The sequence below is a fragment of the Emydura macquarii genome, unplaced genomic scaffold (genome assembly GCF_026122565.2).
Source record: "Emydura macquarii macquarii isolate MOO-44397 ecotype Brisbane River unplaced genomic scaffold, CSIRO-AGI_Emac_v2 contig_2768, whole genome shotgun sequence".
In the NCBI taxonomy this organism is placed as follows: Eukaryota; Metazoa; Chordata; order Testudines; family Chelidae; genus Emydura; species Emydura macquarii.
Genome location: NW_027132905.1, coordinates 5,752,255 through 5,775,869, shown reverse-complemented (window position 1 = coordinate 5,775,869; position 23,615 = coordinate 5,752,255). Strand labels below are relative to the sequence as shown.

Genomic DNA, 23,615 nt, shown 5'->3' with positions numbered 1-23,615 from the left:
TAAATACAAAACTGGGGGACATATTTCTAAGTCATATTTCAGTGCCTAGGGTTAGTTGCATTTTTCCTCCTCCTCTGTACCAGTATGACAACTATTGTTTTTCTCCATTCAGAGTCCAAGAAAGTAAAATTCCAGCTGGTTTCTGCCAAAAACACAATGGAGTATACAGACAGAAAATTCCCTTTTTTGAACAACACTTGCCATTGTATTGTATCTTAGTTTTAACTTTCTCAAATCTACTTCTTTCAGGCTGAAATTTTGTGTGTTGAGACCAAGGGCACATATTTCTGAAATCTTGAGTATACACAGTTCATCAGTTATGGAGTGAACAGGTACACTTTTCCCATGGGAAGAGAAAGAAAAGCAGAAGTATGACTTAGTTATAAGCTTTTCTTGTGCTTCAGTGAAGGCAACAGAAGCTTGAGATTTATCAGAGACATTAGCACCATATGTGTTCTTTTGGTGGTACAGTGGGGAAAAAAAAATCAGGTTTGACTTAGCCATGTCATAAGGGTTAAAAGCAAACAAATCCCAGAGCCTTACTTTGTGTGTGTATATTGTATACATTAAAATAAAATTTGATATGTGCACATGGGGGATGATTTGTGAAGGTGCAGATAGAATAAGTCAGCACTCTAAAGAAGTGCTGCCTCATGTTATATGATTTGATAATATGTGAACTGAATGAGGGAGGTCTTCATAAGGCATAAGGGAGAGACTGTGCCAGTAAAAATATTCTTAATAAAGAAGGATTGTGGAACATTTTTCATTGGAGACAGGGAGTATGAGCTATGAACTGGGTGGTCTTTGAACCTGGGCCAGTTCATGAAGACTTGGTCCTGTAAATAAACTGTCCTAAATGTAGTTCTATGGAAAGAAAAGAACAAGTTTCTTCTTGGAAAATTCAAGTTTGAGATCAGGAATGATGTGCCAATGCAGAACATCTCATTGAAACACTGCCTCATTCTGTGTGATCCATTGATATGTACACGGAGTGAAGTAGGCAGTTTCAGAGCTCAAAACTGTAAAATCATGGAAGTCAGGCTTTACAGACCCTTACTTGTGCATGAGGTGTATGCTGTCCAGTCCACTCCACACACTCTTTAGGCTCTCTGACCATATCACCTAATATCCTTCTTAAATACTATCCATAATTTCTAGTCTTTTACCACCACAAATTCAATCTTTTCATACACATTTCAAGGCTTTACATAATCCCACACCTGGCTGAATTTTTGAACTGGTCCCAATTCATTCTTCCTTGCTCCCTTCTTCTCCTGTCATGCTCAGTTTTGCACCTTCTAATATGCAGGTCCTTTCCTTGGATCACTTGTGTGACAAGTGCCTCACCCTCTGCAAGTTTGCAGATGACACTAAGATGGGGAGAGTGGTAGATACCCTGGAAGGTAGGGATAGGATGCAGAAGGACCTAAACAAACTGGAGGATTGGGCCAAAAGAAATCTGATGAGGTTCAACAAGGATAAGTGCAGAGTCCTCCACTTAGGACGGAAGAATCCAATGCACAGCTACAGACTGGGGACCGACGAGCTGGGCAGCAGTTCTGCAGAAAAGGATCTGGGGGTAACAGTGGATAAAGAGCTGGATATGAGCCAGCAGTATGCCCTGGTTGCCAAGAAGGCTAATAGCATACTGGGCTGCATTAGTAGGAGCATTGCCAACAGATCGCGGGAAGAGATTATTCCCCTCTATTCGGCATTGGTGAGGCCGCATTTGGAGTATTGTGTCCAGTTTTGGGCCCCCCACTACAAAAAGGATGTGGAGAAGTTGGAGAGTCTCCAGCGGAGGGCAACCAAAATGATTAGGGGCTGGAGCACAGGACTTATGAGGAGAGGCTGAGGGAACTAGGCTTGTTTAGCCTGCAGAAGAGAAGAATGAGGGGGGATTTGATAGCAGCCTTTAACTACCTGAAAGGGGGTTCCAGGGAGGATGGAGCTAGGCTGTTATCAGTGGTGGCAGATGACAGAACAAGGAGCAAAGGTCTCAAGTTGCAGGGGGGAGGTCTAGGTTGGACATTAGGAAAAAGTTTTTCACTAGGAGGGTGGTGAAGCACTGGAATGGGTTACCTAGGGAGGTGGTGAAATCTCCATCTTTAGAGGTTTTTAAGCTGCGGCTTGACAAAGCTCTTGCTGGGATTATTTAACTGAGGTTAGTCCTGCTTTGAGCAGGGGGTTGGACTAAATGACCTCCTGAAGTCCCACTTTCCTCAAGAATTCTTCCTATCTTGTTTTCACCTCTCTCCACACCCTTCTATAACTGAACTGCTGTCTCCGAAGAACTTGAGGGGAACAGACAAGACAAGATGTAAGACAAGGAACGTATTTCAGTATACTTTGTAAAACCCCGCACAAATACAGCATTGCCAAGCAGCTCTATCTTCTTCTATTCTGTTCTAGTTCATACAACAAGATGTCTTTCTGCAGCTGAACCAGCAACCTGAAAAATATCCTGCCATCAAATATCAGGTTGTCTAAGGATCTGACTCTCCCAACTCTTCAGCCAGATAGTTGGAAGCAGTACCCTGTAGAAAGGAGAAAAAACTATTTTTTTCCAATCAAGAGAGATTGACACACAATGCAGTAAGGCTTTTCACTTCTTTATATAAAACTCAAACTCTAGAACACAAGTTTGGACAAGACAACCAATTACAACATCCATCCAGAGAAATGGTTGTGTTAATCCTTCATTTAATATCATCCAACTCAAAACAAAAACAAAAAAAGTGGCAAGACCTTCAGTAGCACGAAAGCATTAGCGATTCCAGATTTTAACCTTCCTTTTTATATTGCAGTATATAACAGCGTTGCAAAATGATCATGAAAACTTACCAGATGAGCCACAAAATCTTTTCCCCTACCTTTTACAAAGTTGACAATGAAAAACAAACACTTACATGCCCAGATAATTGCGGCTGAGTAAAGTTTTTGAAAGCAGCTCTACGGCTCTCTCGTCCAATGAAACAGACCAAAACAGGAGGCTCACTTCTTAGACAGATGGTGAAAAGACAATCCTCAGAAATTTTCTGTCTGTAAGCAACTGTTTTTTAAATCTGTAAACTCTGAGGGGTGTTAGAAAAATCCAGACCTTGGTACTATTTTATTTAAGTACACGTGCAGATAATGCTGTCAGTAGTACCTGATTAGTGAGCACTGCAATCTCTCTCTCACTGTATATTTTCTACCCTGGTAATAATATCCAATTGCTTTTAACATGTCATGCTGTTCCAGCTAATAAGGAGAAAACAGTCACAAGCAGTTTCTTTTAAAAATCTCATTCACTGGAGTTTCACACTATTAATTTTTGCATTTTCAGAACCACTAGTTAACTGAAATTTACAATAATTGAAATTTTCTTACAAAATGACTGGAAGTGTATACTTTGCTAGTGTGACACACTAGCACAAATGTGTAACTTCAAAGCAAGAAAATTGAAGACAAAAAGATAACATTGCTGCAGTAAATGAAACAGGCTTCTCACATACTTTAAGTTCACATATTTATTTGAAATTTTACAGTGGCTTTAGCATTGATGTTCTAAAATAAGACTTTTGAAAAAGAAACTTAGGAAACTAAGTTTCAGATGAGGCTAAAGCTATCACTTCAGAGTTAGCTATTGACAACATTCCATATGAAAACTCTAGCTTCCTTGAAATTAATCTGAAAACAAGAAATGACTGTTGTCTGTAAAAAAGATCTTTTAATCTTCTTGACATCAAAATCCAGCATGAGACAAAATAGCCACTGCCATTACACAGAACATTTCCCTATTGCACAAGCATCAAGAATGAGATATGGCAATCAAAGCCCAGTTTATTAGGCAGAATAGGCCACTTTATGTAACTATACCATTAGACTTAAAAGAACATCTCTTCCGATATCACATACCATACTGTAACTAAAATAAAGGTCATAAACTCTGAATAAGATATATGTTAGGGCTTGATGCTGTTTTTTGTGATAATTGGTAAATACATAAAAGGACCTATAAGATACACATTTTGGTGGGAACGAACACAAATGAAGATTTTTGAAAAAAATTTTAGAGAACAGAATAGGCAAATGTTAAACATCGACATCTTAAACATCTCAGACAGAAGATTCTCATAAAAATTACACCTGCTAAAACTAAGCAAAAGACAAACTATTTCATACATATAACACATTATGCCTGTGACTGAAACCAGGAAAATCCATGAAATTCTCTTAAGGCTGATATTTCATCTTCAACTCATGCTGAGAAGTCTTTGTTCATATCTATAAAACACTGTAGACTGAATTACATGGATTCAAAAGTTTGTATTAAAAGCTTTTAAAGTCACTGTAACATACTTGTATTCGATATCCATTTCTTTCTTGCTCAGAAACTCAGATGGAAGTTAGGAGAATCCTTGTATATAATCTATAGAGCAAAAAGGTATCATTGCACTGGACAAATCATATTATGGTAATTTCGTGTGTATTTGTCTCCATTTAAGTGCATTTCTTCCATGAAAGACTGGTACAGCACATTTGGATCCACCAGTATGTAATATAATTTTGGCCTTTCAAAAAAGAGTTATGTAGTGATAGAGTCTTGTTTTTAAAAGTGTTTATTCATCCAGTAAACTAATGGCTCCAAAGAGGCATTAACCTATCATGGAAATTTAAACTACTGTAAGACTTTTTAATTTTATTTTAAACAAAACTGAAAATCCACATTAGCCACTTTATAAAGTTTAAGCTGCCAGCCATTTAAAAAAAAATACATATCAAAAGTGACAACCACACTGCTAATCTTCTGCCAATTTCAATTAATAAATTAGCACCAATCCAAGCATCTGAAATTCAGAGAAATATCGTGCACACATAAGACCTTTAAGTTCCCAATTTTTTCCCTAGAAGACAGCAGTGAGTACATGCAGTGTGCTATTATAAAGCTCTAAATTCTGGCTTCATTTCCATAAACTTGGAGAGCAACAAATATTACTGTCAATGTTTCAGCTAGTGTGCCTTAAGCAGAGTATGTGAGAACAGAAAAGAAGGCTCTAGCTGATTAGTTGTTCCTGGTTGATGATATTCAAAGGCCCATTCCAAGGATCAGGGTCACAAAATCATCTCTTTGGAGCAGGGATTATGCCTGCACATGTGATTGCGCAGCACCTAGCACAATATGGCCTTAATCTTGATTGGGGTGTCTGGGCATTACCATAAAATAGCAACTCTCCTCTAAAGCATAGTATGCATTAATAGACTTTGTTTTCAATAAAGGACCCGATGTTCTTAGCTGATCCTCCTCTTAGGACCAAGAAACTATGATACCTATGTAACAGGTGGCCAAGCAACCACACTGCTAATCAAACCATTTTAGATTTGGGGAAGTGGATGCTTCCTAACTCATTTTACAATACATTAAGTTAAGCCTATTAAAAAAAAAGTAAGCCCAAATGTTTAAATCTCTCAAAATAGGTTTATGTTTAAAGTGACATGCTGATTCAACCTTAACTACAGGGTCACAAAGAGCAACATCAAGATTTACAACACATTAAACAATTTTAACATGCAAAACAATGTAAAAATAGAATGCCAGGGTTGTGTTTAGAAGAATCCTAAAGTGCTTCAAAACTGCAATTAAAATTAGTTTTTATTGTGCAAAACTGCAAGCACCTTTTCAAAAATTAAGCAGCAAGACAGAGTAAAAACTTAAATATTAAATACATCTTCAATATTCTGCTTTTGAATTCTGGGACCAAACTAATTTACCATATATTCAGTAACAGAGCCCAAAAAAAAGAATATTCTGTTTTGATTTTTTAAATATATATTCTGACTGAAATATCGGACCCAGATATAGCTATACATCAACGCTGCAAGTTTGCAGGATTGAAATCCACAAGCAGAATTATAGCTACAAAAATAAATATTGTCATTTTGGAGAACACAAATGCAAAGGTTGGTTGCCTCTCCACGCTCCTCTAATACAAATATTAAGAGAAAAAATTGTTTACTTAAAACGTATTAACATCATTTAGCTCAAGACATTTTTGGCATGCATAAGTGGGCATAAGAATAGGTTTGATTTGATAGATTTGTGTAATAATGCTTATTTAGAACATCACTGTAATTTATATGATGGATAATCTAAAATAATATACGTAAGATAATGAACCAGAATACATTTATTTCTGCCATACCCCCAACATCAAAATGAACTCAAGAACATTCATGAAGAAGTAATGAAACTACCAAGATCAGGAAATCAGTCATGGGAACATAATTTAGGTCCAAATTCTGCATTTGGATGCAACTGTGCACAACATATGAATTTAAAACGGGAGCCGCATAGTGCACATCCCAGGAATGAATGTGGATCCAAGTACCCAGTATCACTAAGTTTAGCATCAAGCCCCAATAAAATCAATTTTATACACAAGTAGCATTTACAGACAAAGGTTGCTCAGTGTTTCTTCACTTAAAAGTACTTCCACTCTAAGTTTCACAATTCAAATGAAACAGCCCATACAAACTATATTGCTGCAAGACTGAACCTACCTGCCAACTTGGTATTAAGTTCAGTAAAGATTTGTCTGCACTTGTGCACCTGAGGAATTTTCAAGGAATTTACAATGCATGCCAAATCAGTACAGTGCACTTCTGCCACATTGAAATGGGTCACTCACTCCACTCTTGGACAACAGACATTTAAATTGTATTTTGAAGTTCTAAACCCCATCTTCTTTCTAAAATCATAAGTTTATGACAAGAGTCAAATAAAACCAGATCCAAAAAAGAAACTGATTTAGTATTAGGTAGAGGTCCATCTAAAAAGCTTTTCTTTAGAAAAGATTTATAAATTGAAGGAGAAATCGTGTTTTTTACATAATTTTGAACAAACACCCACACACTCTTAGGATTTTAAAAAAACCCAACAAAATAATCCCAACAACAATCTGGTCCCTAACAGGTTTTTGTATCTTCACAACGAACTAGTAACAATTTCTAGTTGAGACTGAGCTTATCTAGTTTGTATTCTTTGATAAGGAAGTTTTTAAATCCTTACCAGAAATAAGATGCAACAAACTTCAAAGGCTTGCATTTCCAGTGGTTAGACTGGTATATTTTATGTGATCTGTGCAGACAAACCTTATTTTGACATTGGTTTTTAAAAACTAAAATCTTTCATATGAATGTATTTCCTCAAAGCACATTCTGTAGACTGCTCACTCAACTTCAAAATGGTTGGGTTCTTAGTTTAGTCATGCTTTTGAGGATAAGTGATAACAGCACAAATAAAATTAAACCAACTTTTTAAACCACACTCCATTTCTGCAATGCCATTCAGTTACTCAGTGTTTACATAATTAAAGCTGTTTAAATATAATAATCTGAAAATTAACCATTATCCCCTTCTCCTTTCAAGTGAGCAGTTAAGTATATGAACTAAGTTTGATCACTTATTTTAAACATTTCAAAAGTCTGTGTGTGTGACTAGTGTTAACATTATATATAGTTTGTCATACAAAAAGGCAACATCCATGTTTATAGAATCAGTTGGATTGCTTGCGCGCTCTCTCTCTCTCTCCCCCCCTTCCTCCCCCCCCCCCCACACACACGTATTTTTAAATGTTAAACACAAAGTGCAGAAAACTGGTCAACTGTATCACTTCATATATATGATCTACATCTGAAAGAAGTTATCCTATTGCAATTACTGTAAATTTCATTTCTAAACTTTTAAACTATTGTCAAGATTACACAGGTGAGTATCAGTTTTCATCAAAGATGGGGTTCTTGTGTGACAACAAAATCAATATTGTAAACTGGATACAGCTTAATTTGCAAATAGTCATGACTTCAACTGTATGCTCAAAATCTGCATGCAATATATGCCTATCTTCTACATGTAAATACCCAATGTGTGTGTGCAAGTACACACGGAAGTTGGCATACAGTTCTGCATGCATTTTAGTGAATGCAACTGCACATCCAACTTCTTGAAAGTCAAGACAAGAGATATGGTTCAGTGTACTAGCAACTGTTTCTTTTCATACGAGAATTCAATTTATAATATGCAGACTTTATATTTCATGCATGTTACCAAGAAAGCTATAGTTCTGCAGTCACAACTGAAGTTTCCCATCCATCTTTTACTACAGTAAAGATTATGGGAAAATATGGTCACTTAAACTCAGTTGTTTTTTATTCCAGGATTACATTTTCGAGACTAGACTATAAAATTAGAAAAAACTCTCTTACTAGTTCAAATGATTCTTTTTGTAACAATGTAAAAAATTATAATGACAACTATGAATGGAATCCCCCTTGATCACGCTATACATACAGTTGAGGCACACCAAACAGACTAAATTTAGTGGAGCAAGCTGCTCCCCAATGACAACAGTTAAAACAGAAAAGAAGTTAGGTTAGTATGTTTTACTTGAAGAGTATGGAAAGCTAAGCAAAGATTTTTTTATAATCTTGAAATTTACAAATTCAGGAGGTCATTCCCAGAAGTTAATCAAGGATTTCAAAATATGCGACAAGATACAGACAGGACTAGAACAACATTGGCAGACAATAACTTACTAATAAGTCATTTATTTTATTACTAAGGTAGCTTAATTGTATTTTCTCTGCAGCAGCAATACGACATGCAATAAATTGCTATTGAGATTCCAGCCCTTTATGTCTCAGGTACAGTGGGAAAGTAAATCTTAAGGAACCTTAGTGGTAAGTTGCATTATTTGGCACATTTCATCCTATTATTTCAAAGTTCAAATTAAAGCCAAGATTTTCAAAAATGACTAGTGATTTTAGGTGTTTAAATTGAGATACCTTAAAGTGTCCTGATTCTCAGAAAGTCCTGACCTCCCATCCTTTGAAAACAAGGCTCCTTAAAAGATACCTCATCTTCAGCACCCAAAAATCACTAGTCACTTTTGAAAGTCTTGGCCTACACAACTAACCTATATGCAATCTGTGAAGTGCAGCTATCTCCAGAACAAAACAGCAGTTGCTGGATCAATACACCAGAAGGAATAAGTGTTGGATCAACACACAATAATCATTTTTACCAAAGGTTTGATCTAATGACAAAATTTGCCAGACAATTTTGCACATATCACTAGAAACACAAGATAAATAATAATAATAAATCTGTATTTTTTAAATACAAAAATACAAAAACACAAAGCTAAAAAACAGTACTTGTTAAAAAAATCAAAACCAAGATGCCAGATGTGAACTCTCAAGATTTACTTCCTACAGTTTACATCACTGAGATACTTCTATCCAATTTGCTTGTGAATTTTTCTGTTCTGATAAATTCAAAGCTACAGCAAATTAAACTATTTAAAAACATTTATGGGTACACTGCATTAACAGAAACACTTCTACCTTTTAGATTATAACCATGAGCATGCAAAATCATGGGCATTTCTTTTTCCTTTCCCAAACAGTATACTGAACAATTCAGCTCAGTAATATAATTGCTGGTTCAGTAAGAAAGTTGTACAAGTTCTCTTTGAATGTTCAAGACTTCAGTATCTAAATCAACGGCTAATTATAGTGCCACTATGAAAGTAATATGTTTTGCCTCATCTTTGACATTTTTCATTACTATTTTAGTTATATAGTTTAACAATACACACATGCACACACAAAGATCCTTTAGCAAAGCATTTCTTACACTTGTGCGTTCCAAAGCAAACATGCTTTTCTGTTTGCAAATGCACAACTGTATATTTGATAACTTAAACACTATTCTACTGCACACACATTTTCTAATAATTCAAAATATTGTGCAATGTAAGAGGCAATGTTTGTATTATTTAATCTGAAAACTGCACTGATAAGCTTCTGTTAAAAGTGAAAAAGAGCTTCAATGCTAACAGCTTCCCTCTCCTGTGGCACCATGTTAAAAATGTAGACAGATGGCTTTTTTAATAAAGAATTTTGTCTAATTTTGAAGTAGAGTTTAGCTCTATGGATATAAGAAATATCTAAGAAAATCAGTTGTCAAATCAGGCAAAATTTAGAAGTGTTCACACTGTAGAATGTGTAGAATAAACAAGACTGGAAAAAAAATTGTGCAGCTATTCTGGGGGTCAGTTAGGTTTCAAGTCTCCCCATTGTCTCTGCACTTTACCAGATTTTACATTGAGACACAAGGAGTGACTAAGGGAGAAGCTCTACAGGAGTCTATTTTGTTCCTGAAAGAAAAATTAGGGGAAGATTAGTTTCTAAAAGTTTTTATTGATTAAAAAAAAAAAAAAAAAAAAAAAAGACCAAAACAACATATGAGCCAGAAAAAAAGGAAATAGTTTAGTACTTCACCTCTCATTTAAAGAGGCATGTTACTTCACAGATGCACTCAGGAGTATTCAATCAAGAAAAATCTTTCCTAAAGATCAAGATAACCCATTCTATCTCCCACTAAAACAACTAAAAGATGGCATTCAGAGAAGCATAGTCACATTCATGTGTAAAAAACTTGAAATTCACGGGTTTATCTATTCTACAAGATGATATACAGAATTATTGGGTGGTGAGGAGAGAAAGGGCTCAATGGGAAAAAAAAGTGCCATGTGGAAGAACAATTGCCCCTTGAATATAGTACTGAATGTCCAATATGTAAAGTAACACACATACAACATACTGGAGTTAAATTGAGCAAATTTCTGTAGTCGTGTTTAAGCAAATTATACAGACGCCATACATTCAAAAAACCCATTACAGGGTAATTTTATGCAAAAATGTAATGACCATTTATGTATTACAGAAATCTAGTGAATAGACCAGAAGGTCCATGAACTCACTCAGAAGTTATCTAGTACACATCTACTGTAACTGCTCACCTGAAATAGGCAGAAATAAAAAAGTCTATAGTAGTGTCTAAACTGTAATTTTTTTCTTCTTTAGACATTGATTTGCTTTCATTCTACAACAGTAAGCAGGGAGTCTTATTACAACTGAGTAAAAACATAGGCATTACTTTAGTAGAACATGCAGAACATGGAGTTTCTCTACTTGGTTCCATTAACTTAACTTACAAGCAATTCAGGCCCAATGGAAACGAGTTTTTTTCCAATGTTAAGTCTGCAATCCTGGCTGATCATCGGCATCCTTCAAGGGGTCCTGTCAAGGCATCAAGGCTGCTGTCTGTATCTGAAGCCAATGTTTGCTCTGTTGACATGGATGAAATGTCATTGATAGATGATGACTGGGAAGGACTGTTGTTGCTATTCACTGCTGCATCTGTGCTAAGTAAACCAAGCATAATAAAATCTGAGGCAAGACATTATTGCAAATACAGATAATAATGCTTTAGGATTCTTAGTATCTCCTTCCCCAGAGTACACAATGTATTACTATTGTATTTATTAAGAGACTATAAAAGTTAACTCAAAATTTGAGCTCCCATATCTATGCAAAATATATGCAACAGTGTGCATTTTTCCTCCAAAAAGAACGCTGTACCTTTAAAAAAAAAAATACAAGCAGCTTAGTACTTCTGAAAAAAAAAAAAAAAAGCAGAAAACAAGTCTGCATACATTTCTGATAAGCAGTTTTCAGTTCTACATTTCCACAGTAGTGTTATAAAAGGAAACATTGTTCCATGCCCTTTTGACATCTCATTTGTTTATTTTTATATTTTTGAATAATTTGTCACTTTATTTCTTGAGAAGATGGGAAGATCTCCATCTCACTCTTAACAGTAATGCTTTCTGCATTACCTATTCACATCACAAAATGTAATATTAGTCAGAACAGTCAAAGCATACAACAGGTACCCAACACCTCCCAGAGTGGCTTGGATTACTAATTTTTACTGTCACATAACACAGGACATGGCATTCCTTTGAGGAGAAGCACTGCTATGCTGGTCACTAGGGCTTGGCCATTTAAAGAGAATGCATTCTGCGATATTTAGTACTCAAGAGAGAATGATGGGTCATATGACCAGAAAGGGCCACTTGGCTATTCCAGAAGCAGCATGCAGCTCAGACTAGAAAGCCTCGTGTGGAGAAAGTATCAGGGGAGACTCTAGAATTGGCTAGGAGGCATACAAGGAAAGAGCCAGTAGTAACCTGTAGGGAGCAGGAGGCATTGGAAGATTTCAAAAATGAAGCCAGACTTAGGACTGGGAGGTCCATATAGAAAGCAACTGGGTTCCTCTACACAATACCCACACCTCAGAGGAAGACAAGCTCATACTTCTTGTTGGAAGGGATTACATTAGAAGCCACTCTCTCAGATTTCTAAACTGCAGTAAAAATGTGCATATGTTGCCTAAAAGATATGATGCACTCAAACCGACGACAGATGAGAAGCTAGACAGAAATAATCAAGAAGTTCAAGTCTATTTCAGGGTTTGGAACATATACACCTCCTCCTGACTATGTCTGAGAGTTTTATAGTAAAGAAATGTTATATTGAATCAGCTTGGACTCGTCTGAAAACTGGATTGGAAGAGAGAAAAAGTAAGATTCACTGGAATACCAGAGAACACTAAAAGTGCGTGTGGGGGGGAATTACTTTCAATATGGTTGGCACATTCTCAGAGCATGGTACTTCATAAAGCCATATCAGTTGCTAACCAAAAACTCACAAAGAAAGGTTTATCCTCCTCAAATTCCAAAACAGTACTGGTAACAAGTACGACAGTAGTTATGAGGAATTCAATTTTAGAGGCAACACAATAGATATAAGTTTGAATTTAACAGAGTGAACTATTTCCCAATTACACTAATGCTAATTAAAATATAAGACTTGGTATTGGGAAACAGTAAATATTTAACTTACTAGGATTGTGCTGGTTATGATCATTTTTGAGACACAGGAAGAAGTTAAAATTTTTTGTCAGGCAGAAGATATAAGCCCATGGTAATTAGTGTATGTGGAATAAGGTACTATTCAAAGTAAGCAAGCACACAAGTGTGTGAACTAAAATCTGTGTGAAGTAAAATTTTTGTTGGGTGAACAAACAAAACAAGTCATAACATATAAATACTTTGATAATGTTACTAGAATTTTGCCTCAAAAGTGACTTTGTTTTTTCATACGTTTTGTTTTTTTAATTCAGGGTATTCAGTATCCAATCTGCAGCCCAGAGTAAGTTTTGGGGACTTCAGACGATACTAGCTCTAACTCTCCAGGAGGGATGGTTGGACAGCCTGCTCTGTTTCCTGAATGTGTTGGAATTAATGTTAAGGGGTAACCTAACTTTCTCCTTGACAGAAGATTATAGTTACATTACCTGAGATTTTTGCTTCACGTTTTTCTTAATGTTACTCTATCTGACAATGGACATTCTAAAAACCATTGTATTTACACCATGTGGTGAAAAATATGTGGATGTGCAGAAGTTTCTCTCATCAGATGGCATCCCCCAGAGAACTGTATGAGTAAGTAAGATCTGGGGGTCACTTCCCCTGCTCAGCAGCTGAAGGGGGGAGGGGAGAGAGCAATTTATTTGTATGGGCTTTGTATATGCATGAGTACAATTAAGTACCCAGCATGATCACACTGTATCTGCATAAGCACACCTAGATGCTGAGCGTAATGGGAAATGGTCAGTATGCCTGGTATTGGGTTACAAATCACTTTTGTGTTAACTGCAGGGGTAATGAAATGTTGTCCTCCGATTGTATGAAAAAATGGCAGCAGAGCTGTGTTTAGCCTGTTCTGATAAATTCATTCTCATCTAAACAGAACTCAACAAGGGTGGTGCACTGATGCTCAAGCATTGTAAGAGCAAGCAGGGAGGGGTTGAGGAATCTCCTGCTGAGGCTGTACTAGTCCGGGCAAAGGGCTACCCTCAGGCATGGATTGACTATCTCCTTCCACTGTAAAAAGGTAGAATTAATTATTCCTTTTGGAGTCTTTTATTTTGTTAAAAGCAGGGACATTGCTCCTGTGTCAGTAGAAGGTTTTCCCATGAGCTAAAAGCTAAAATTTACTAAGAGCTGAATAAGGTAAAAACTGGTTCATACCTTTGGAAATCCTGAAAAAATAAAACCCACAAAAAACATGGGTCTTCACAGACGGTAACATGGGATATTCCCCTGAAAGCATTTACTGTAAAATGTAAGGTGCCTCACTGGAGTCCCTGTGCAGAATCTGACCATTCAGTCCTTTGAAAAGATCATAATATTAACTTCTGAATTTAAATGTAAATGTAAATCTATATAATATATCCAACTGAAAAACAGGGATAAGATAAAGCAAACTCTTTCAAAACCAGAATGGAAGAGCAAATGAAGTTGTTTCCCAGCAAAAATGAAGAGTCGACACAATGGGTTTATGAATAGGCTTCAAATTTGGCTGTATCTGCTTTTCATATATGCTGTTTCTAGTATCATTTATTAAGGGAAAGGGTAAGGATAATAAGTTATTTTATTATTTACAAATACGGGAATCTAAGTAAAAATGATTTACCTGCACTTTCTTTGGCTTAGGATTCAGGATCTGACAAAATTACTACCTTAATTAAAAAAATTAGTTCCTTGGAACAATAAAAGGATACCAGTAAGTACAATGGATATAGACAGGAAATAGGGCAATGGTTTTTCCTCAATTTTTATATTCTGCTTTAAAAAAAAAATCACTACCACCCACCTAACTTACAAGACCAAGGCAAGAACCCCCCAAAATCTGAATAGAGGGATTGAAACTCTGCTGCAAGTTTCTTCAGTGCACTGGACATTTTTCTATTACGAAACCATTGCAGACACTAGCCACTGTACTAAACTCTTTGAGAAGTACAGACATGCTAAACTGTCTATTATAATATGGTTATCAGTCTAGGAGAAGCCACAACCACCTGGATTTTAACTGTAAGATGTTGGTAATACAGCCAATGCAAGATAATATACATCTGGGCATCAAGAACACAGCTCATTGCTACAGGACGGGAGACTGTCTTAGAAAGCAGTGATTTATAAACAATTAAACTCAAAACAATTCTTTTTACATCTTCCAGTAAGGAAGGAGGAGCAGCAGCAGCAGCACATGTTTCCACAACTCGCTTCACTGCAAGTCAAAATGACTATGAATCTGGGAGACTGATCAGGACCAAAAGCCTTAGACATCAAAACTTTTTGGCATAAGTGGATTCCTGATTTTCATTCATGTGGTATGAGTAACTCACCAAGCACATGTAACAGAGCTGCAGAAAAAATTAAAATATTAAAACCAATGACTAACCTGAGGGCTGATCTTTTACCACACCATTCTTGCTTCTTTCTTCCCAATCCATTACTTCTTTGTATATTAATTCTTAAGTAAAAGAAAAAGGGTCGGTAGGGAAAGATAATATTATAAAAAACAGTGCTTTCAGCCATTTTCTTGTGCATTTTTAAAAGGGTATTTATAAGCTGTTTAGAGGTATGCTTTCCCATGGAACAAACATCTGTAATGATGAATGGACTTTGCAAAGAGTCTCAATATTTACCGAAGTTAAAAGACACATTCTAAACACATTAAAGGAAATATAATAGTTAATCCATTGTAAAAACTTACTGTATCGCTGAACTACATTGAAATTAAACATTTACAAAGGTCAGAAAAAAGTATGTCCACCTAAAAGCATAATAAAGAAGTCAAACAACCTCTAGTGTAAAACCTTAGCCCTTTTTTCTTAACCATGACAGAAATTACTTATCTATAAATTCTTCTCTCTAAAGGTAATATTATGTAGCCCTAACTTGAAAAACTAATTTTGCTAATGTGATCAAGACTACCTGAGTGAGTAAGGGCTATTTCACTTCTTGGTTTCATCAGAAGGTGATGTACACAAAGCAATATACAAGGCATAATTTTACCAGAACACATAATGCCTTTAATTTTTTTTGTGCAAATTAACACATTTCCACCAATATAGAAGCTATGTAAGAAAGAAAATGGGTGGCTTATTATAAATACACGACTCTGCTAAGCAGGACTCTTAGAACAGATTTGAGACTAGGTATTGAAGTTTGGGGCTTAGATGGGGGAAAGATAGTGTGTATCTGTTTCGAAGAACTCTTGGTTAAGAAAAACATATCAGTCCATTATAAAAACTTACCTTAGAAGGCTGGTTCACAAAACAAAAAACCCACACTAACACCCCACCCACCCACACTAAAGAGAGCTAACAAAATAACGGAAATAAAAATAAAACTTGCATTTTGCAAAATACTACTTTCTGCCCTTTCCAAATGCATTGTATAGCACTCTATAATTAACTTCATACCATGACATTTATGATTTGCTGGGTATTTAATCATTTTCGTATTGTTCCATGCAATATTATATAATTTATCTGGTGGGTTCTGGTCAGCCATGCAGTGTAGCAGTTACACTACTTTAGTACTAATGGTTGATAAATTACCACCATAACTGGAATCAGTCATTTTTGGCTGTTACCTTTCCATTCTTCAATGGCATGTTCTCTTTCTTCCAGTTGTGCATCATAGATTTGAGGAGGAGGCTACAAAGAATATAAAAAATGAAATATAACTACGACACTTCATTAGTATAATTAGCCATGGTTTCAAAAAAATAAAAATAAAAAAGATCTAAGTGAAATATTATTTTTAGTTGCTCATCTCTAGCAGGGTCCCTTGCCAATATTTCCAGAATATCTGTTTTGTAGAGGTGGCTCAGAATTATATGCTCTCAGTTTGACAGGTAAAGCAGGCTACTAGAATGATGTACCAAAATGATTAGATTTGTCAGCTGAAAATTGGATATCAGGTTTAAAGAAATGAAGACAGAAGGATTCTCAACAAAATTCAATGGTTTTATCAAAAAAACCGGTAGGATTAAAAACCTGCCTAAATTATAGTTGCACTGGCAACTATGTATAATCTATGGAGAAGAAATCAACTACAGGGTTTTCAAACCAACAGTAATAACACTTCTTGGGCTGTTTTGGAGATGATACTTTAATTATTTTAAGCAATTCTCCTCTCAAGATTACATATGTAAACTCTGCTAGCCTGAAAAGGGAGAATTTAATGCCTGCTCTTGACCTGACCCAAGACACAAACTACTGTCTCAAATATGAAGATTAAATGAATACTTTAAGTAACATTTTTTATGTATACTTACTGCTTCTGCTTCTGCTGGATCATACCAGACAGTGATATATGGATGATGTAAGGCTTCATCTACAGAAATTCGTTTGTCTGGATCTACTACCAGCATTTTTGATAATAAATCTCTAGCTTGACTTGCTAGAAGAGGGGGGGGGGGAGTACAAACGCAGAGTTTTAGAAGTAACAGTGGTAAAGTTTAACAAAAACATATGCTACAATATATCCTAACAAAAAAGATCACAAACAAATTTCATAAGAAAGTTAATAATTCAAGTAGTTCTATTAGTTACCTGAAGAGCCTTGGCCTTCAACCTTGTCTCACAATGCACTAAGATTAAATAGGTCTCTTATAACTTGTGTGGGAGGCTCATTGAACATTATGCATCAAGATGAAATAGATATCTAGTACAACTACACATCTGGCTGTACATATGAAAGCATTAACTCCATTGAGAGAAATTAGTAACTTCAAAAGCCAAATGAGACAAAGCTTCTTTTTATTATATTGTTACATATATTTAAAATTAAGGTTACGTTTGATATGAAACATTATTTGATGCCATTCAAGTCATGGGCCCACTCCTGTAAACACACTCAAGTAACTTTGCTTGTGCAAGTCCCATTGTGGTACTAGGCCGTGGTTCGTATGGCACTAAAATAATTTTTCAAATGTAACAAACTAACCTGAATTTTAAAAATAGGTACGAATATAATAAAAAGAAAGCTTTAGCTCTTGTGACTTATGAAGTCACTAATTCCTTTTGATGGAGTTATTGCTTATGCTGCATTAGCTACGTGTATTCTTATGGTGGTGAGCAAGACTGCTCTCACAAGTCAATTTACTAATAGGTATTTGTTGGATTGAGCTCCATATCAAGACCAATGTGGTGTCACATTGTTACAACAAATTTAAGATGCCTGCTGATGAAGCTTTTTAAATATAATTACAGTTGCAAATGGCCAAGAGGCAAGAAGGCAAACTTAATATACCAGTAATTTAGGGGAAAAAAGCTAGTTTAATCAATAGTTAAAATGAGCATGATAACTACACACGCTTAATTGCTATCAACTAGAGAAAGAAAGATCAATTTTCATTATAAAATGGCTTTCACGAAAATGTTTTTTTAGTAAAAACATTTAAGCCATAGACAGTATCTTAATAAACTGGAATTTTGAAAACAGAACATATGTATATATTTAACGAGAACTATTTTAATGGCAGCAGTAAGACATTACATGGTGTGCTACCACTGCAGGAGAAAGCAAGGATGCTGCTTTCAATCTCCTGCCTCCTAATGCAATGTAGTGTGATGGTATCAGACTGTATTACACCAGCATAGTGTCCTGTTCACGTTGTCTGCCATATTGCATATACTTTAAGTGAACCAATTTAGAAAGTGCCCCCCATCCTCCAAATATCTTACTTTTTAATTTGTCACGGTCAGATTCCGATGGAAATATCCAATCTGGAAAGAGCTCTTCAAATTTTATACCTGGATATTTCGGTCTGTTTTCTACGTAATTCCTCACAGTAGGTTGTAGTTTCTTCATAAAATCTGCTGATGGTGTTCCTAACTGTTCAATAACTTTATTCCACTGATCAATATCTGGAGGCTATCTTTAAGAAAATTAGCTGAAAAATTTCAAATCTGTATTGTATAAGTTATTGGTTATAGAAATGTGCCACAAAGCATCTGTGTGCACTGAAAGTAATGAAAACCTGCACTGTAAAAGAGCCAAATCTGGACTGTAACATTGTTCTTGCAGCAACAGCATTAAGTTGTCATGCAAAGAACAAATCTGATTCCCAAAATCAGACTTCCAATCCCTAATAGTAGGAATGACTGGAAGTGCTGCAGAATGTGTAAAGTGTAAATCTCTGTTGAGCAACAGAATCTACTGGCCTGTTTTAAAAGTGGCACTGACAGAATTCAAAAGGACTCCACGTCTGTAACTGGAGATTGGTGTCCACAATGAAGCACTTTGCTAATACAGACAGGAAGAAAAGAAAGGAAAACTGGTGCTTAATCTTCTGGACCTAAGAGGTACAGAGCACCCCACAAAGAAAGTTAATAAAGGGCAGGGAAAAGATCAGGACAAATCTGACCAAACAATAACTGCATCACATTCAGAGTGAAGAATTTTGTAGCACTTTTCTTCTACTTAAGAAAGTTTGCATCATAGTGATTTTTCATCAGACAACTGTTTCCTTAAGAACATGGAATGAAAATTCAACACTAATGAATTATAATGGCTTCTAAAATAGCAAATCTGAATTTTCTACATCAGTGTTGTTTTTAAACTATCAATGATGGCAATACCTAACAAAAACAGTGACTACTCTTCAATCAATCATAGATTATTAAGAGTTCCAATGTAAAGTCACAGGATGCATGTTCCCAACTCTCCCCCTGCCCTCAATATTATCTACATGACACCTGTACACCCCCTCTGTCAAGCTGTCTCATTTATCTGGCTTTTAAAACAGCATTTTGACTAAGAATGTGAATCCCAATTTGTCACTGTATAATGAGGATGCTTAGGGAGCAGTTAGGAAAACAACATACAATTAGTATGTTTTATTGGGATTAAGCTAGAAATTCCCATCATTTTTCTATTTATTTACATTGAAAAAAGTAGAGGAAGGAAGAACTAAAACGTATGGTCTTCTCTGCACAGGCAGGGGTTCAGAAAATATTTGGCAATGTGGCTCTATCAAGTGTCTTATCACATGCTATGTAATAGAAGACACAGGAATGTCTGAAGAGGACTGTACAGATAAGTTATTCTTGTATTATTTCTATCATCACTGACTGTGATGCAGTTGTTGAGAATTCAGTCCACTCTAGGAAAAAGGTACCTATTGCTGAACTAGCTTGGACAGCTAGCAAATTAACTTATGTAAGGTAGTTTATCTCAATGTCTTAGCATTGCAGGAGACTTTCATATTGACAGAATCCCTGTTCATTTTCTGAATCAAAGGAATTTGGGATTCTAATGCAGTACTGCACTGTGTTGAACACTAACTCTGTCAACATTCACAAGTTAAACATGTAGTTATGTCAAATCTAAAACTTTCTATAGTATCTATTTATGCAATAGCTTAACAAACAAAATGGCATGCCTTTGCATAAAAAAAATTCTATTTAGAAATTGTTGTGAAGTGCTTACGTCAGTTAGTCTGCCAAAAATACAGCCACAACTGAGAACTTTTCACACCTATAATATGCACTGATACATATTAAAAACATAGACATCTAATGCAAAGATTATTCTAATACATTAACTTTATTATGTTTGTTCCATGCATTCAAATGGAAAACTGACATCAAAAGCATAGTAAAATTAAAAGTCATAGAAGTTAACTCTCATGCTAAAACAATATGCACAAAAAGAAAGTTGTTGAACACACACAAAAAAATATTGTTCCCACCTGGAAAACTGGATTTCTGGTAGGGGCTCCACCAATCTACATACCAAGGGTTGTTTCTCCTCAAAAGTATCATCAGTTAGGGTTAATAAAACTTCACACCCAGGCCCTACTCTCAGAATCCCCATTTCCCTTTCTTTAGTCAAGAACAGTCTCAGGAAAACGTAATGACCTACAATAATCTAACAAAGAACTGAACAGGACCAATGAACGTTTGAACTGGATTTCTCCAAAAGACTCCCCCAGTGTTGAAAGTAGAAACAAATGTTTCCTATGCTCTAGGACTGGGTCTAGTAGCAATTAAAACCCCGACTAGGTGGAATCCTGATTGTAATATAAGGTGTGCACAGGATACCATGTAACAGCCTTGCAGATTTCATCCACAGAAGTGGATCGCCTCTGCCTCAGAGGCTTCCCTTATCTTACTGGTATGAGACTTCACTCTTAGAAGTCCCTCAGAAGATTCTAATAAATGGTGAGTTTACCTAGCTATAAGCAGATCTATAGGCTTTCTGACTCTTCTTGAAGCTCTGGAGGAAAATAAATGGAGAATTGAGTTTTCTTAAGATCTAGAGAAATATTCTTGGTCCCCCAAAGTTGCAGAGAGCCATAATTATTTCCAGGAAGCCACTGGGTGGACTCCAGTCCCTGTTCCCTTCCTCCGCTCCCCACCATTTCTGCATTTGAATTAGGCTGCTTCCTCCTTCACCTCACTGCCTGGGAAGTGGGAGCACTGAAAGAACAGAAAAGAGAGAGAGAATTCCTGTTCTCTGCTCTGCTACCTGGCACCATAACAACCGGGAGGAACAATTGCAGGGAAAGTCCAGCTCAACACCTAGTCGTGTAGGGGTGGAAAATGCACATCACAGGCAGAATCTTTGGAGAATAATGCCACCAGCCTCCAATAAACGTCTATTGTGCATTTGTTAGCTATGATTTTCTGAGGCTTATAACTTGGCCAAACTTTGTGATTTTCACGCAGTCAAAGGCATATCCCTGGCATAAGAGCAAACTTCTTCTGCGAAAGTTCAAATCCCTGCGCTAAAGGATGGAGGTGCCACAGTTTCTCAATGAAACAGCTGTAAGTATCTAACATGGGCCAAAACAATGTATTTTTCTCCAATCTCATCTGAAACTGCTGAACCATTTTAGCTGGAACTTAAAAATATACCCAAGGTAGACACATGAAATGGAAAATTTCTGCCCAAATAGTTAAGTTTAACAAAGTTATAAGCAACTGGAAACAGCGAATCTTAGAATGGAAAATGTTAGGCAACATTAACTATCGTGGATGTTGCTGGTAGCTATGCTGTTAGAGATAGTATATGCTATGTTAAATCTAGATTGGTGGAGCTTTATTTACACTTACATATTTGATAAATATGAAAAAATTCCCTTGATTTATTTATGAATAAATCAAGACAGTAATCAGGATAGCCAATGTTAACATGCAAGTGAGAAGACATACAACATACATGAAGAATTGTGTTAGGTTGGTCTGAAGGCTTTGAAGGATAAAACAAGAAATATACAAGGGAAGAAGAGGTGAAAAATATTTTATATTATTTTGTGCTTGTAAATTAATGCATGATCAACTGCTGAAGATTAGTGTCATGAATTTAGCATTCAGATTTAAATTCCTATATAGTCACATGTTCATGTGTTTTATAGAGGTCATATCTTTACAGAATCTACTTTAGAAGGATAAAAGAACTGGGAAGATAAAATTGTATTTATTGACGCAGAACTAGATGTTTCACATAACTCTTCATTTTTCAGTGTCTCATTTTCAGAATAATTAAAATGGAGAAAAATGTATTCCAATGTTTGTATTATAAACTGGAAACAAGTAAGAAAGATATATTTTATACTTGCCTGTAAGGAAAGGCTTTGAAATATACTAATTTAATAAATGTATACACTATATATATATATATATATATATGGCCAAAGATAGTTTAAGTTAGCTTAACCAGATGTATTTTATGAGTTAAGAGGCCTCCCGGATCCAAACAGATCATTGCTACTTCAAACTTCTAAAGAATTCTAGATATATATATACTAGTGACACCAGATCACATAGAATTTGTATAGTATATTACAAGAGGATATTATTGGGATAAATTTGGACCAACATGTCAAGTTTGTAAGAACAAACTTTTAGAAAACCTAAGACCAATAGAAATGTTTCTATAAAATTAAAAAAAATATTCCAAGAGATCTGTGCTTTTAAACGTATGTTCTTCTCCTGCAACATTTGCATCTGAAATGCTGCAGCACTGCTGTGTGCTACTAAACAAGAACCAAAAAAAAAAACCCCACCCCAAAAACTACTTTTGACTACAAACTTAAACTACTGAGAATAGGGTTATTTTCACTGAGCAAACAGAAATGCTAAGAGCAAACAATATAAATTGTAAAAAGTAATTTTTTATAGATGTAAGTTTTAATGATTTAACAATAGGAACTACTGGCAAGGAAATTTTCTTTTTAACCTAGTAATATCCTTTTAAGACTTCAAAATGTGAAGTTGTTAATATGAATAGTAAGCATTCGAGCAGTACGAATTAAGTTAAATGTTGTCAAGTAAGAAGGAGAAAAAAGGAAGTTCAGCTATTTGGTTAATGACACTAATTTCAAACATTACAATAGATCCATTAAAATATAGCAGTGAACATTTTTGTTTTCTTTTTTACACTTTTATATACATAAATAGATAAAAATAATTGTACATCTTTGGTGGATGTGGAAAAGGATTCAAGGATAACTAGGGAAGGATACGATCAGTGCCTTGGAATATCACACAACCTTTCACCAATTCTCCCATGATGCACCCAACTGACCAGATATCAACTGAAAGTAAAAATGAAATGATCAAATTATGAAGTGTCATGAACAAAAGTGGAAAACTTAAAAAAACCCCAAACAAATAAACCTACTACCTACAACAAAAACACAAGAATGTGGAAAACTAAACTGCTAACAGATGGGTTTCTCAATAGTATGAATACTGACTTTGCTTTTTCCTACATTTTGCAATTAGACAGTAATTCAGTTTTAGTGATGTAGGCCTTTATTTTTTGTTAAAAAAAAACACAAAACAAAAATAA

At 35.6% G+C, this 23,615-nt stretch overlaps 1 protein-coding gene across 9 annotated transcripts in view; it reads right to left on the bottom strand.

Annotated features, from left to right (window-relative positions):
• The window catches only part of MAPK9 (mitogen-activated protein kinase 9), a 66,391-nt gene that overhangs the window by 24,946 nt on the left and 17,830 nt on the right, over positions 1 to 23,615 (bottom strand). For 4 of the 9 annotated variants that reach the window (XR_010923379.1, XR_010923382.1, XR_010923378.1 and 1 more), the window contains exons 7-12: positions 23,287 to 23,358; positions 18,500 to 18,682; positions 17,089 to 17,213; positions 16,402 to 16,465; positions 15,202 to 15,273; positions 11,046 to 11,250 (exon numbers count right to left, since the gene is read on the bottom strand). Coding sequence is in view for 3 of the 9 variants with exons in the window: in XM_067566779.1 (XP_067422880.1) it covers positions 11,108 to 11,250; positions 15,202 to 15,273; positions 16,402 to 16,465; positions 17,089 to 17,213; positions 18,500 to 18,682; positions 23,287 to 23,358 (659 nt within the window). In the remaining 6 variants the exon portion in view is untranslated. Of the gene's footprint in view, positions 1 to 2,003; positions 2,541 to 3,500; positions 4,418 to 9,135; positions 11,256 to 15,201; positions 15,274 to 16,401; positions 16,466 to 17,088; positions 17,214 to 18,499; positions 18,683 to 23,286; positions 23,359 to 23,615 lie in introns of those variants that run through there. The other 5 variants (XR_010923383.1, XR_010923380.1, XM_067566779.1 and 2 more) reach the window with 5 other exon arrangements.